Source organism: Electrona antarctica (genome assembly GCF_951216825.1).
Source record: "Electrona antarctica genome assembly, chromosome: 20".
Classification (NCBI taxonomy): Eukaryota; Metazoa; Chordata; class Actinopteri; order Myctophiformes; family Myctophidae; genus Electrona; species Electrona antarctica.
Genome location: NC_136801.1, coordinates 41946801 through 41959939, shown reverse-complemented (window position 1 = coordinate 41959939; position 13139 = coordinate 41946801). Strand labels below are relative to the sequence as shown.

The window sequence follows — 13139 nt, the reverse complement described above, 5'->3', positions numbered from 1 at the left end:
TCAAAAATAGCAGATAGAAGCACGCAGCACGGCACAAAGTACATCTGATATATATTTAATTGCTTGAATAATTATGAATTGCTTAAACTCATTTCATAAATAAACTCATTTAATTTAACTGCCAGAATTCATTAAGAGAGCGTTTTACACCAACCTTTGAAAAAAATAAAATCATAGAATATTCTGCGTCATTCGAGGGCATCTGCGTATGGGTGCCCTCAAATGACGCGCACGGATGTGCTAGAATCTGTAAAATAGTCCTGATCCATACGCAACAATCAGTTTGAAGGCTACAGGCTCTGGTGTAGAGCTCTGGTGTACAGATGTCCCATAGGAATGCATTATGTGGTGCTTTTATACAGACTCCGACTACACAGTGTTGATTTTGTGACTTTTTGTAAAACGGTGACAAAAGACAGAAAAAAGGGCATGTGTAAATATCCCATAATACTACACAATTCACATCACAGAAATGAAGGTACATCAATGAAATTATATTTGTTATCACTGTATCACTGCTGCTGTAATATCCTTTACAGTAAACATAATGTAACAATAATACACTGGAATGGATAAACAGGTAAGTAAAACAGTTGAGTACGAAACAAACAGTATCAAGCATGTACTCAAATGCAGCAAATCAAACATTTAGGTACCAGAAAGGCATGACAAAGTAGCACATGTCCAACAAACAAAAGCACAGAACTCCAAATACACCACTCTTTCAATGAAACATAACATTTACAATGTATTCGGAAAAGTTCTACATGTACTTACAATCTTTGACTCTTAAGCACAAACAAAAAGCCTGACCGTCAAATGAAGCTGGCTTCTCATACTGAATTCACACTGAGTGACTGAGACTAAACTACCTGCACAGCAGCACTGCAGCAGATTATCCCTTGATTGCTAACACTCAATAGGCAGCACCTGGAGTCTAAATGAGCATTAACAGGAAGAACTCTGTGCAGAAAACAAGAAACAAAATACATTGGCCTGACCCTAGAGGGTGTTAAACACTAACAGCACTGAGGCCAGAACAGCGAGGAGGAGTGGAGGAGGAGAAGATTCGATGCGAGGACAGAGTGGTGGAGTGGATTTGCCTCTAGAATCGGAATGTACTCCGCTGTCATTTCAAAGCGACGGCACATTCCGCGATCACTTATGACGTGAATCAATTCAATTCAATTCAAAGGGCTTTATTGGCATGGGAAAACATACGTTTACATTGCCAAAGCAAAAGTGGTGGAACAATACAGTGTCACACAGCTGGATCACTGGAACTCTGAACCCAGAGCCGTACAGTCTACAGAATAGACAATTCATTTTTGTGCATGTAACCGAGGCCAATGTGTATGTATTGGTAACATGTGCAACAAGGCTATTTATTCCTGAAATGGTGAATAAGCGCCAGGATGCGCACACTTTTATATTATATGATTGTGAATGTGAAGGGAATTCCTGACCTGCCCGCAGCCCGCGTTCCTTTTTGCTCGTATAAATAACCCCCCTCCTCGGACAGTCCCTCCTCCGACGGTCTTTGCAAATAACGGACACTATAACAGGAATTATAGGTAGTCTCTCTGACTTACATATTCAGTTCAGTCCACATATAAATAAATACATTTTTGTCACCGTCATTCATAGCAGTCTGTGCATTCAGGCATGCACAGAGAGAAATTAACTATAGCTTTTGAGGTGCGCACAATATAGCCTACTTTTATTATGCTTATATCACACAACGCAATAAAGCCAGTGGCTTGTTGTGGTCCTTTCACTTTCAGCTATAGGCTACTGTATCATTCTGAAGCTCTATTAATTCAGCGAAAATGTGTCTCTTCAACAAACAGCAAAGCTTTTTAGTTTAATGTGTGTGCGTGTGTGTGTGCATGTGTGTGTTGGGTCAGCGACAGCGTCTCATCAGCCGCAGCGGCCGGCAGCTAGTGGGTGGGGGGTGGGTGCATAGTATCGGGTTTCAAGCAGTGTTTTCTGTGCCACATGTGGAGGAGGTGGACTTATGTCACTGGAGAAGGAAAAAAACATGTACACGTGATGCGGAAATCCGCAGCGAGGAGACAACATACCCCACCGAGCCTGCACCTGATGTACACTCGCTCTATGCGGTCTCGGAGAGCCCACTCGGCTCCTCCACTCGACTCCACTCTCCTCCTCGATGGAGCACTTTAACAATCGGAACGTTAACCATTTCCGGGTCAAGCTGGAATGACCCCGAGTGATCGAGTGGGAGTAAGCGAGTGGCCGAGATTTTGGGTATTGGAATTTGGCTTAAATGAGCATTAACAGGAAGAACTCTGTGCAGAAAACAAGAAACAAAATACATTGGCCTGCCCCTAGAGGGTGTTAAAAACTAACAGCACTGAGGCCAGAACAGTTTTCATTTAGTTGTTAGTCACATATGTTAGTCACCTGGAATGTTTTAGTGTTAGGCCCTTTCCCAATTCCTTTTTTAACCCTACCCCTCATCCCTTGCCCCTACCCCTCAGCCCTTGCCCCTTCCCCCTACATAATGAGTGTCAAGGGGTAGGGGGATAAATCATCACCCTAGGAATTGGAACGTCCCTAAATATTGAACGTCCCTTGTAGATATTGATATATTGATATACAACCTGTTCTCAGAAAATAGCTGATCTGCAAGCTCACTACAGGCCAGTGGTCCCCACACTTTTTCCTGTCAAAAAGACCCCCATTTGAAGAGATATGCCACGGACCCCATAGATTCTTACGAATCTAGCAGTGTCACGGACCGCCAGTGTGACATGCATTAGTCCATGGACCCCCATTTGATGGAATTTCTGTCTCTGGGACCCCCAATTTATATTGTGAAATCAATGTCAATTAACTCTGAGTGTACAAATGGACCCTTGTGGGTCCATTTGGTTCCAAACTATCATTTAGCTGGGGACCCCCTGGAACTCTCTCAAGGACCCCTGGGGGTCCCCATAACCCACTTTGGAAACCACTTTCCATAAGCTGTAGATCGGCTATTTTGGGAGAAGAGATGGAACGTAAACATTGCTGTGGTTATGATGAAATAAATATATTGTAATTTTGTCTCATCTTGGTAGCCCACCAGAATGTAATTCAGCTAGCTCATTCTGACACCTGCTCAACAGGTGTACCTGATTGATTCATTGATTATTGTATTAACAGTTTGTATAGAATGGATATACAGGGTTAGAAAAAGGAAAAACAATTTACAGTATAGAAAGAAGTGGCTGTGGTCACTGTGTTCATTGTTTTTAATATCATTAAGAACAGTCATTTTCTGTCATGTCCTATGACAAGTCGTAGTATGCTAATGCTACATATGATATGAATGACAATGTTTCAAATTCAACAACATTTAGGACAATGAAAATGCCATCGTGATTCATCTCCATCCAATGTACAGGCTGTACAGCAGCTTGCAGTCTGTTCCATAGCTGGTTTGCCTGGGGAAAAAAACAACACCATTGCTAATTAGTTATGTAACTTTTGCAACTTGTGGGGATTAGCATAACATTGGTCGTGATAAAACCATACCAGCTATCACTGCACCGAGTAGCCGTTATGCAGCGACAGCGTTATGTAGGTACAGTAGGCTATTTCACGGCTTTTAAGAGCTCCAAAACTGCAGAATGTTGACATACCGTGGTCTGGGTGGTCGGACTGATGCCTGCTAGTTAAGCTAGTTTGCATCCGAGTTGTTCCACCGGGGCACCGGCGGTAAATAAAAAATAATAAAGCGCCGCTGCCAAATGAATGGTTAATGTTACCGTAACGTTGTATGAATGCAACGCCGTAGCATATCGTTAGTTCAAGTGAGGTAACGTTAACCTTTGCTAGAGATTGCGATATTTTTGGCGATGCAGATTGTTAACACATTAAAATAATATTGGTTATTATCATATTCTTCCATAAAAAACTGTTTTTGTCAGTCAAAGTAAAATTTCGACAGATCATGTAAAATGACTGTTATACAAAGCAAAATGTACCTAGGTCTAAAATGTAATATCATACACGTTGATGATTTGCCAATGGATAGAACCATGTGAATCATTTAGCAATTAAATTGTCTGAAGTAGCTTATTCTAGTCATTGTTTTCTAAAATGGTGGCTATGGGTAAGATGAGCCAATGTCCGGGGGTAAATTGAGTCAATGGGAATCACTATTCATATTTTTTTATTAAGTCTTTGCTACTCAAATTATACTGAATGACCTTTAATTTGCATGTACATACTCATTTAAGAGAAGTTTGCAATATTGTATTAACAATATTGCAAATATAAGGTTCTGAATAACACACTTTATTTAATTGTCTTAATATTGTTTAAATAATAAATAAACAAATAAATAAGGCTATTTGCAAAAGGGAAAACTGTTATTATATTATTATCGATAAGTGAATACATTATCTGTTCAAGTTTAAGCTTTTAACATTAAAATATCATGTGGTTCGACTTGCCCCTCGACTTGGATCAACTTACCCCTTACCTGGGGCAAATTGAGCCACATGACCACTTTTTTTTTAAAAAGGTCATATTTTATGGCCCTTTGTCATAGATGCTTACTCATCATTATTGATAGAAGACATCCTGAAATATGGGTAGATCATTAGATGTTACTGCCATCTCATTTTGCCTTGTTTCCAGGACAACTTAAGCAAAAACCTTACCCCGTTCTCCCGTATGTGTTTCGGTAGTGACACTCCTTAAAACCACACACTGATTTTCAGACTTTGGAAGACATTCATTTCAGACTGAAGTAAACTAGCTACTCATCATGATTTGGTCATGATGAACATGAAGTCTATGTCACTTCTTGGTGAAGAGTGTGGGGGTGTGGGTTAAACCAGGCTCCATCTATGGACTTAAACTCTTTCTGTTTCGGTAGTGACATGAAAACATGGGACAGCATTTTTTATATAAAGTTTTTTAATTTAAAATAAATCTACAAAATCAATGTCATTATTTCAACTTCCCTATAAAATAAATAAAATGGGTGTATTAAAAAAAACGTTACTTTTTTCATGAATGTAAATGTAGGGGTTAGAGGTTGGGACAGCCACCTTCCAATAGGAAGTGACATATAAAGGATGTTTTTTTTATATATTTAATTTTATATTATCTCAATGTATTTTTTTGTTGCCTTTTTTTTAGGCAAAGCGAGCAGGCCAGCAGGGGTTCATGTGTTTGGTCCGACGGAGCATTGGTCCGAACGACAACCTACCTCAAACCCTAACCTCCCCCGGGGAAGCACACCTAAACCTAACCGCAACCCTCTCCCGACCCCCAACGCACCTTCGAACCAATGCTCTGTCGGACAATAGTATGCCTCCCGGCCAGCAGTGGAAGACCTTAGGGGCGGTTTGGGACATATTTAGGCAGTCAGTCATGTAGATAGGAAGATGCGAGACCATTGAGAGCTTTATAAACAAGTCAAATAATTTTAAAATCAATCCTAAAAACAACCGAAAGCCAATTCCGAAGCCAAAATGATCTCATCTTAATTTTAGTTAAAACTCTGGCTGCCGCATTTTGTACAAGTACTTCTCTAATCTACTTTCCCATCTAAACTCCTCCTTGTTGTCGTGTATTTTTCTATACACTAACTCAATAAACTAGGGAAGAATAATGTTCTCTAAAGCAGACTGTAGAAGAGTAGTGAAAACCAGGCATCAAAGCATCAGATGAAGAAACGCAGGCAGAGATGAAATGACGGTCCCATCAGAGTTGTATTTATTTCAAAAGTACAAGTACAGAGCAGAGCTTCCCGTGGCCCGGGGTGGCCCGCGGGAGCACACAGACTGCCTGACCGTGATGGCCAGCCAGCCCAAGACTAGTGACTATTTCATTGACAACATGACAAGATATACGTTTTACAAACAGCTAGGGTTGAATAAGAGGGTGGAGTTACAGACTTTACATACAAATCAATGGTATGAGATAGCTGTCTCACTGTGTGTTTTGGTTCACACCTGAGCGAGCTTCAAAGGACTCAGGACAATGCCTGCCCTACAGGGTACTTGGGCTGAGATCTCTAGTGAAGGAAGATTCTCAGACCAGCCCTTCTGACTAGACATAGGGCTCCATTTCCGTCACCGCTAAACCCCTTATCCCGAAACTTCTTTGCCTTTTTTTTTTACTATTTTGAAAAACATTTTTGAATAGTTCAACTAGCCAATCTACATTGACACGTTGTGAGCTTGTAGACTGGCCATTTTAACTATTCAAAAATGTTTTGCAAAATAGTAAAAAGAAAAAAAAGGCAAAGAAGTTTAGGGATAAGGGGTTTAGCTGTGACGAAAAAGGAGCCCAATGTGTCTCACCCACTAACCCATGATGATCAAATAAGCACAGAAATGTATAGTTGACCATTTGACATAGCCTAATTATTATTGAATATTATGGATTGCAGGAGACCACACTGTCTAGGGGGTACTGTTGCCAGTGGTGCAGCTCCGGTTCGGTCTCTATCCTTGTATTACTCTATGGTGTATACCCATAGACGTACATGGAGATCAGGTTGTCCAGAGTCACAGATCCGACAGCTATGCCCATAAATGGTGATGCATATTATGTAACCGACTCTAGTAATACAAAGATGCTTATTAGGCATAAGGGATAAGGCTCCATGCTAGATAGTGCCCTGAGTCTGCAGTGCGTGCACATGAAATAATCTCAGACCTTACAGATCGCTACAAGCCAACAGCACTTTTTTTGCAGGTGATTCCATACAATAATAATACATACGATTTATATAGCGCTTTTATGGGTACCTAATGTCGCTTTACAGACATTTTACTACAAACATTTTTATTAGAGAAAAGAAACTAGTTAAAAAGGTTTAAAAGGTTAAAAACTAGGAATCAAAATCAAAAAAGGACAAACAAGAAGGGTGTGTGTGTGTGTGGGGGGGGTTATGTAGGGAAAGCCAGTTTGAAAAGGTGGGTTTTGAGTGTGCTTTTGAACATTTCGAAGGTGGGGGCAGATCTGATGTGAGTTGGGAGTGAGTGCCAAAGAGAAGGGGCGGCCACTGCGAAGGCCCCGTCTCCCCAAGTGCGTTTGTAGGACTTGTGGGGTTCCAGTTGACAATATTCAAAAGTAGCAATTGCGCATGGGAGGCAATCCAACTGAATTGAAAGATTTGATCAAAATAATCTGTTTATCTTGTGTGCGACAATGAATCTGACTCATTTATTCAGTTACGCCAGTCACTTAGAAAAAGAAGAAAAGGTATTTAACTCCAGTAAACACTAAATATGAAGTGGTGAATGACCAACCTAGTAATCGTAAACTCACACACATGCAATCAGGTTAAATGTTAACTTGCACACACATTTTGGTGGCAATCTAAAGCCCTGTGCAGGATATGAGATTCAGAATAAAGAGTTTTTCTAATATTAACATTTTCTGACCCTGGACTACAACAATGGCATAATTTGCTATATAAAAATGAATAGATATGAATAAACATAAACAACAAAACAAACAGAACATTGAGGAATGGAGAGGGGGGGGAAAACTTCTGGCAGACTGCCTTCAAAAGACAAGTCCTGTGTTTTAAGGAGCAGTATGAATCTCCTTAATATTTCTGCTTTTCTATTCACCTCCTAGCAAACAGAAAAGTGAACTAATTTATAGTAGCTTCTTCCCCCTTCTTTTTCCAGTGTGGATATGCTGATGTCTCTTCAGGGAACCTGACTGATGGAAACTCTTGTCACTTGTCAATGTTTACAGTGGAAAGGTTTTTCTCCAGTGTGAACACGCTGGTGTTTCTTCAGGGAACATGAGTGAATGAAACTCTTGCTACAATGTTTACATTGGAAATGTTTTTCTCCAGTGTGGACAAGCTGATGTGTTTTCAGATGAATTGACTGACTGAAACTCTTGTCACAATGTTTACATTGGAAATGTTTTTCTCCAGTGTGGACAAGCTGATGTGTTTTCAGATTACTTGACACACTGAAACTCTTGTCACAATGTTTACAGTGGAAAGGTTTTTCTCCAGTGTGAACACGCTGGTGTTTCTTCAGGGAATTTGACTGACTGAAACTCTTGTCACAATGTTTACAGTGAAAAGGTTTGTCTCCAGTGTGGATACGTTGGTGGGCCGTCAGGGCACCCAACGAACTGAAACTCTTGCTACAATGTTTACATTGGAAATGTTTTTCTCCAGTGTGGACAAGCTGATGTGTTTTCAGATTACTTGACTGACTGAAACTCTTGTCACAATGTTTACATTGGAAATGTTTTTCTCCAGTGTGGACAAGCTGATGTTTTTTCAGATTACTTGACTGACTGAAACTTTTGTCACAATATTTACAGTGGAAAGGTTTTTCTCCAGTGTGAACACTCTGATGTCTGATCAGAGAAGTTGACCAGGTGAAACTCTTCTTACAATGTTTACAGTGGAAACTCTTGTGAGGCCGTTCATCATCGTCTTCACTGGTCTCGTCCCAATCATCACCGTCTTCAGTGACTTCAGTGTCAGATTCAAGTTCAACTTCGACTTCAGAGCAGTGGGAAGAGATTTCTTCTTCATCATCATTTTCTTCTTCACCTTTCACTGCTAGTAATGTCAACATTGACCCATCTGGTCTTTGAAGATCTCCCTGTTCCTCTTTAAGCTCCTCCTGTTCATATTTAATGTGAGGAGGCTCTGGTTCCTCCTGGAGCAGACTGGGGCTCCTCTCCCGTTTAATAGAATCCTCCTCTTTACACACCATGTGCAGGATGTCTAGGAGCAGAGAAATTACATAATAGTTAATACTAGATTCCTAAAATGTAAAACTATTCTTCCAGTCCTTGTTCCATGTAGAAAATGAGCCACCTTAAAAGTTAACAACAGATCAGCACCTTAAATATTGTGAGTAGTAATTAGAATTGCTATGTTTAGTTACTTTACACGCAGGCTCTGATCTTGTCTGCATGCAGGTAGTCCGCCAGACCGATTCAGCCTCAGTACACCGCCAAGACACAATTTGCCAGCGCCTAGACTACACGTCAGTAAAATATAGGCTACCACAGTGCATAATTTAGCTAGTGATTTCCCATCATGTAGCTATGTATCGGCAACTCATAACACGAGTGCACCCTCACAGGAGAGCGTGCACTGGGGCTTGACCATTATCAACATGCAAGATATTAATCTCGTCACAAAATGGAACAATACAGCCTGCTATAGGCTGACACTCGCAGTATATTCTTTATATATTTTTAAGTATATATTATATATTTTGTACTTGATTGGGTTTTAGACTAGTGCCTTTCTATTTGAAAAACAGCACTATACACTAAGCAAATTAATGTCAAATTAATAAACAGAATTAAACAGAAGAGTAATTCCTGAACACTTCCAAGTGCTTAATATCTTGTTTCAATTGCAGCTCATTGCAATGTTTTGTGAGCTTGTAGATCGACTATGTATAAGGCATCTGTTCCCGCCACAATATAGGGATGCTAGGGTTCAAATGGTTAAACCTCGAAACCTCGAAAAATACAGGCAAATATCTGTGTTATCTCACACAGTTCAGTCTCTCTTTCTAGTCGTCTTTCTAGACACCTCGTCTCCTACAGAGAGACACCATAACATCTGTTTGAGACCTACATCCATACTGTAAAGGCAATCACAAGGTGAACTTATATGGTCCAGTTTTCTTTCGCATTGCATTTGTGCAAAATGCGATGTGCTTTTGGATATGGTAATAAGAATATAAACATTAAATAGAATATATTTAAAAAATAAATTTGAGGGATATTCCAATGATTGATTTACATATCGGGATATTATCAGTGTCATTATTGTATAGTGAAAATAAGTGGCAGCCCTACAGAACAGATTAATTAAAGAGAGGAAGGAGCATGAAACTTACTGAGGTGTGGGTGGTCTTCAGGTTCAATATAAATGTCTTCAGGTTCCTGTTTAATAGAAACACCCCTGGCTGCAGAGTTCATCTTCACCTGCAGTCTGGACTCCACACACTGGCCTGAAATCAAGTGAATAAGGAAGGACTTTAGTAACTGGAGAGCTAGTGGTGTTAGCATGCTTACATGCTTCTTAAAAGGATCCCTGACAAATATGCCTTAAAACATTATACTTGCCCTCTATAACTAAAAATAGAATCTTTCACTCAATAAGGACTTCTCCTGTCGCAAGTTGATGATGTAATATGATCCATGTGTGGTCCAGCCCTATGGAATTATGGCATGCACGTGCTAATAACAAATGTTAAAAATATTGCTTTGATGCTCATATTAACTTTAGGAAGTATTACGTAATTTTTTATTAGCACACATGCATCCCATAATTCCATAGGTCTAGACCACACATGGGCATATGACATCATCAACTTGCGACAGGAGCAGTCCCTATTGAGTGAAAGATTCGCAATTCATGAAAGAAATAAAAAATGGATTCATTAGCCACGGATCCTTTTAAAGCATAATTCAAATTAGATTTTTTTAAGCGTAGCTTTTTCAGAAAACTGTCAGGATGTAGAAGACATTTTTTGAAAGGGTTAAGGGCTTAATTTAAAGGTTTTTTTAATGGTACTCAAACTTTCAACCCCTGAATTGACCATGATCCACAATTTATATACCGGTTATTGGATGAACCTAAGGATTATAAAAAACCTTCAACGTTTACTTTTGCAATTTATTTTGGGTCACGCCCCTGCTTTGCTTATATTGACTGGCCTACACTGAATCACATCAGTTTTACAGGTAAAAAAGTAGGTGAAGCGCGAGAGAGAGAGAGATTTTAACATAGGCATCAAACAACCGGCCAGAACGATTTTTTCCCCCCGTTTTCCCAATGCATTCTTACGGAAGCAGTACTGCACGTGTGAACGGGGGTTGACTGGACTACATGTTTATTTAAGCCTGATTTTAAGCGGTTGTTTGATGCCCATGTTAACATTTTAGGTGCCTATGTTAAGTTTATCAACTGTATCTTGGTTCTGATACCTATACCTATAATATATACCCAGCTAGACTCCATTTCTACCAGCGCAGGGATAGCTTTCCTCGGAACCTCATCTCGAAGCTAAAGCGTATAGCGGCATAGATAGAGGTTCCAAACGGAGCTAGCTGAAACTATAACTCTCTCTCATGTCTGTCTCTCATATGTATATAGCCGCAAAATGTTTAGGAGGTGTGTGTGTGTGAGAGACTCGGTTTGGCCTGTTGTAGCGCCACCATGAGGCCGATTTGAAAACTGTCAAGTGGTATTTCTTCCAAAGCCTAGTGGGGATATGCATGCACAGTTTCACCACATTCGGACGCTGCGTTGAGTAGTTGTGGCGATTTGTACAAAACGGGTACAAAGCGGGCTACTCCTGAAAAGTTTAGAAGCCAATCGTAGCCAATGAGGGTGGATTATGAGAAATCAAACAAACCCGTCTTGCTCACATGACTATGGAGAGCATGTGTACCGATTTGCGTGAAATTTGGATAAAATCTGAAGGATTATTATTAGAAAATGTGTTTTACATATGTCGGCCTCCAGGTGGCGCTATAAAGGGCAGATGTGAAAAATTCCAGGCAAAGGTTTTTCCTTGGCCTCTAGGGAGTGTGCATACAAAGTTATGCACAGATCCGTGCAGTTAGAGGTAAAAACACTTTTCAGCCAGTTATAGCGCCACCATTAGGCTGAGTTGAAAATGTTCATGTGGCATTTCTTCCTCGGCCTAGTGGGAATGTGCGTGCACAATTTCACGGACATCACATGATGTGTTCATGATTTGCAGCATTTTGTTTGAAACTGAGCACTCCTGCAAACTTTGGAAGCCAATCTTAGCCAATCAGGATGGAGTCTGAGAAATCTGAAAGACAGGTTTCATTGAATGGCTTTAGAGACACTGTGTACCAATTTGCGTGATGTTTGGACAAAATCTGTAGGTGTACTGTCCAAAAACTTGTTTGCACAAAGCGGCCTCCTGGTGGCGCTATAACAGGCCGTTCTGGAATATTTGGGGCAGAGGTTCATCGTTGGCATCCAGGGAGTGTGTGTGCAAAATGTGGCATCAACCGGGTTAACGGTGCCGGAGATTAGCTGTTCACAGACGGACACACGGGCGGACGGACGGAGTGCAAAACATACTCTCTCCCCATGCCTTCGGCCTGGTGGAGACAACAATCGGTTTGAAGGCTACAGGCTCTGGTGTAGAGCTCTGGTGTACAGATGTCCCATAGGAATGCATTATGTGGTGGTTTTATACCGACTCCTACTACAGTGTTGATTTTGACAGCACATTTAGATTTTAGTTTTAGTCAGAGTCTCTTGAATAGTTTTTCTTCTGCCCTCACCACGTATGTGTGATTGCGTGTGCGGCTATGCAGCGAGCTAAACATCCTTCCATAAAAAGCAGTCAGAGGAGTGGATCTTGACATGTGTAAATATCCCATAATACTACACAATTCACATAAACATCACAGAAATGTATGTATTTGTTATCACTGTATGCTGTAATATCCTTTACACAGTAACATAATGTAGCAATACACTGGAATGGATAAACAGGTAAGTAAAAGAGTGGAGTACAAACAGTATCAAACATCAAGCATGTACTCAAATGCAGAAAATCAAACATTTAGGTACCAGAAAGGCATGACAAAGTAGCACATGTCAAACAAACAAAAGCACAGAACTCCAGATACACCACTCTTTCAATGAAACATAACATTCACAATGTATTCGGAAAAGTTCTACATGTACTTACAATCTTTGACTCTTAAGCACAAACAAAAAGCCTGACCATCAAATGAAGCTGGCTTCTCATACTGAATTCACACTGAGTGACTGAGACTAAACTACCTGCACAGCAGCACTGCAGCAGATTATCCCTTGATTGCTAACACTCAATAGGCAGCACCTGGAGTCTAAATGAGCATTACCAGGAAGAACTCTGTGCAGAAAACAACAAAATACATTGGCCTAGAGGGTGTTAAACACTAACAGCACTGAGGCCAGAACAGTTTTCGTTTAGTTTTTAGTCACATGTTAGTCACCTGGAATGTTTTAGTGTTAGTCTAGTTTTAGCGTAGTTTCAGGAGTGGAGACCACCCTCTGCTTATCACTGCCACTCTGTTCTCAACCACCTCCCGCCTCCACTCAACGGCCACTCCCCATTGACAAT

At 40.5% G+C, this 13139-nt stretch overlaps 3 protein-coding genes across 5 annotated transcripts in view; 1 reads left to right on the top strand and 2 right to left on the bottom strand.

Annotated features, from left to right (window-relative positions):
- LOC306913134 (uncharacterized protein) overlaps window positions 1-844 on the bottom strand; it is a 23174-nt gene extending 22330 nt beyond the window's left edge. Inside the window, exon 1 of the mRNA XM_079489690.1 lies at window positions 778-844. The gene's annotated coding sequence lies outside the window, so the exon portion shown is untranslated. The remainder of the gene's footprint in view (window positions 1-777) is intronic.
- Window positions 1-13139, top strand: part of LOC306913339 (contactin-associated protein-like 2) — a gene marked incomplete at its 5' end in the record, with an annotated part of 202217 nt that overhangs the window by 133009 nt on the left and 56069 nt on the right. The window lies entirely within an intron of this gene.
- The window catches only part of LOC306913132 (uncharacterized protein), a 20404-nt gene extending 7265 nt beyond the window's left edge, over window positions 1-13139 (bottom strand). The window contains exons 1-3 of one of the 3 annotated variants that reach the window (XM_079489687.1): window positions 13012-13139; window positions 9876-9989; window positions 6755-8740 (exon numbers count right to left, since the gene is read on the bottom strand). In XM_079489687.1, the coding sequence (XP_079345813.1) occupies window positions 7728-8740; window positions 9876-9957 (1095 nt within the window). In that variant the 5' untranslated portion in view covers window positions 9958-9989; window positions 13012-13139 and the 3' untranslated portion in view covers window positions 6755-7727. Of the gene's footprint in view, window positions 1-6754; window positions 8741-9875; window positions 9990-12722; window positions 12847-13011 lie in introns of those variants that run through there. The other 2 variants (XM_079489686.1, XM_079489688.1) reach the window with 2 other exon arrangements.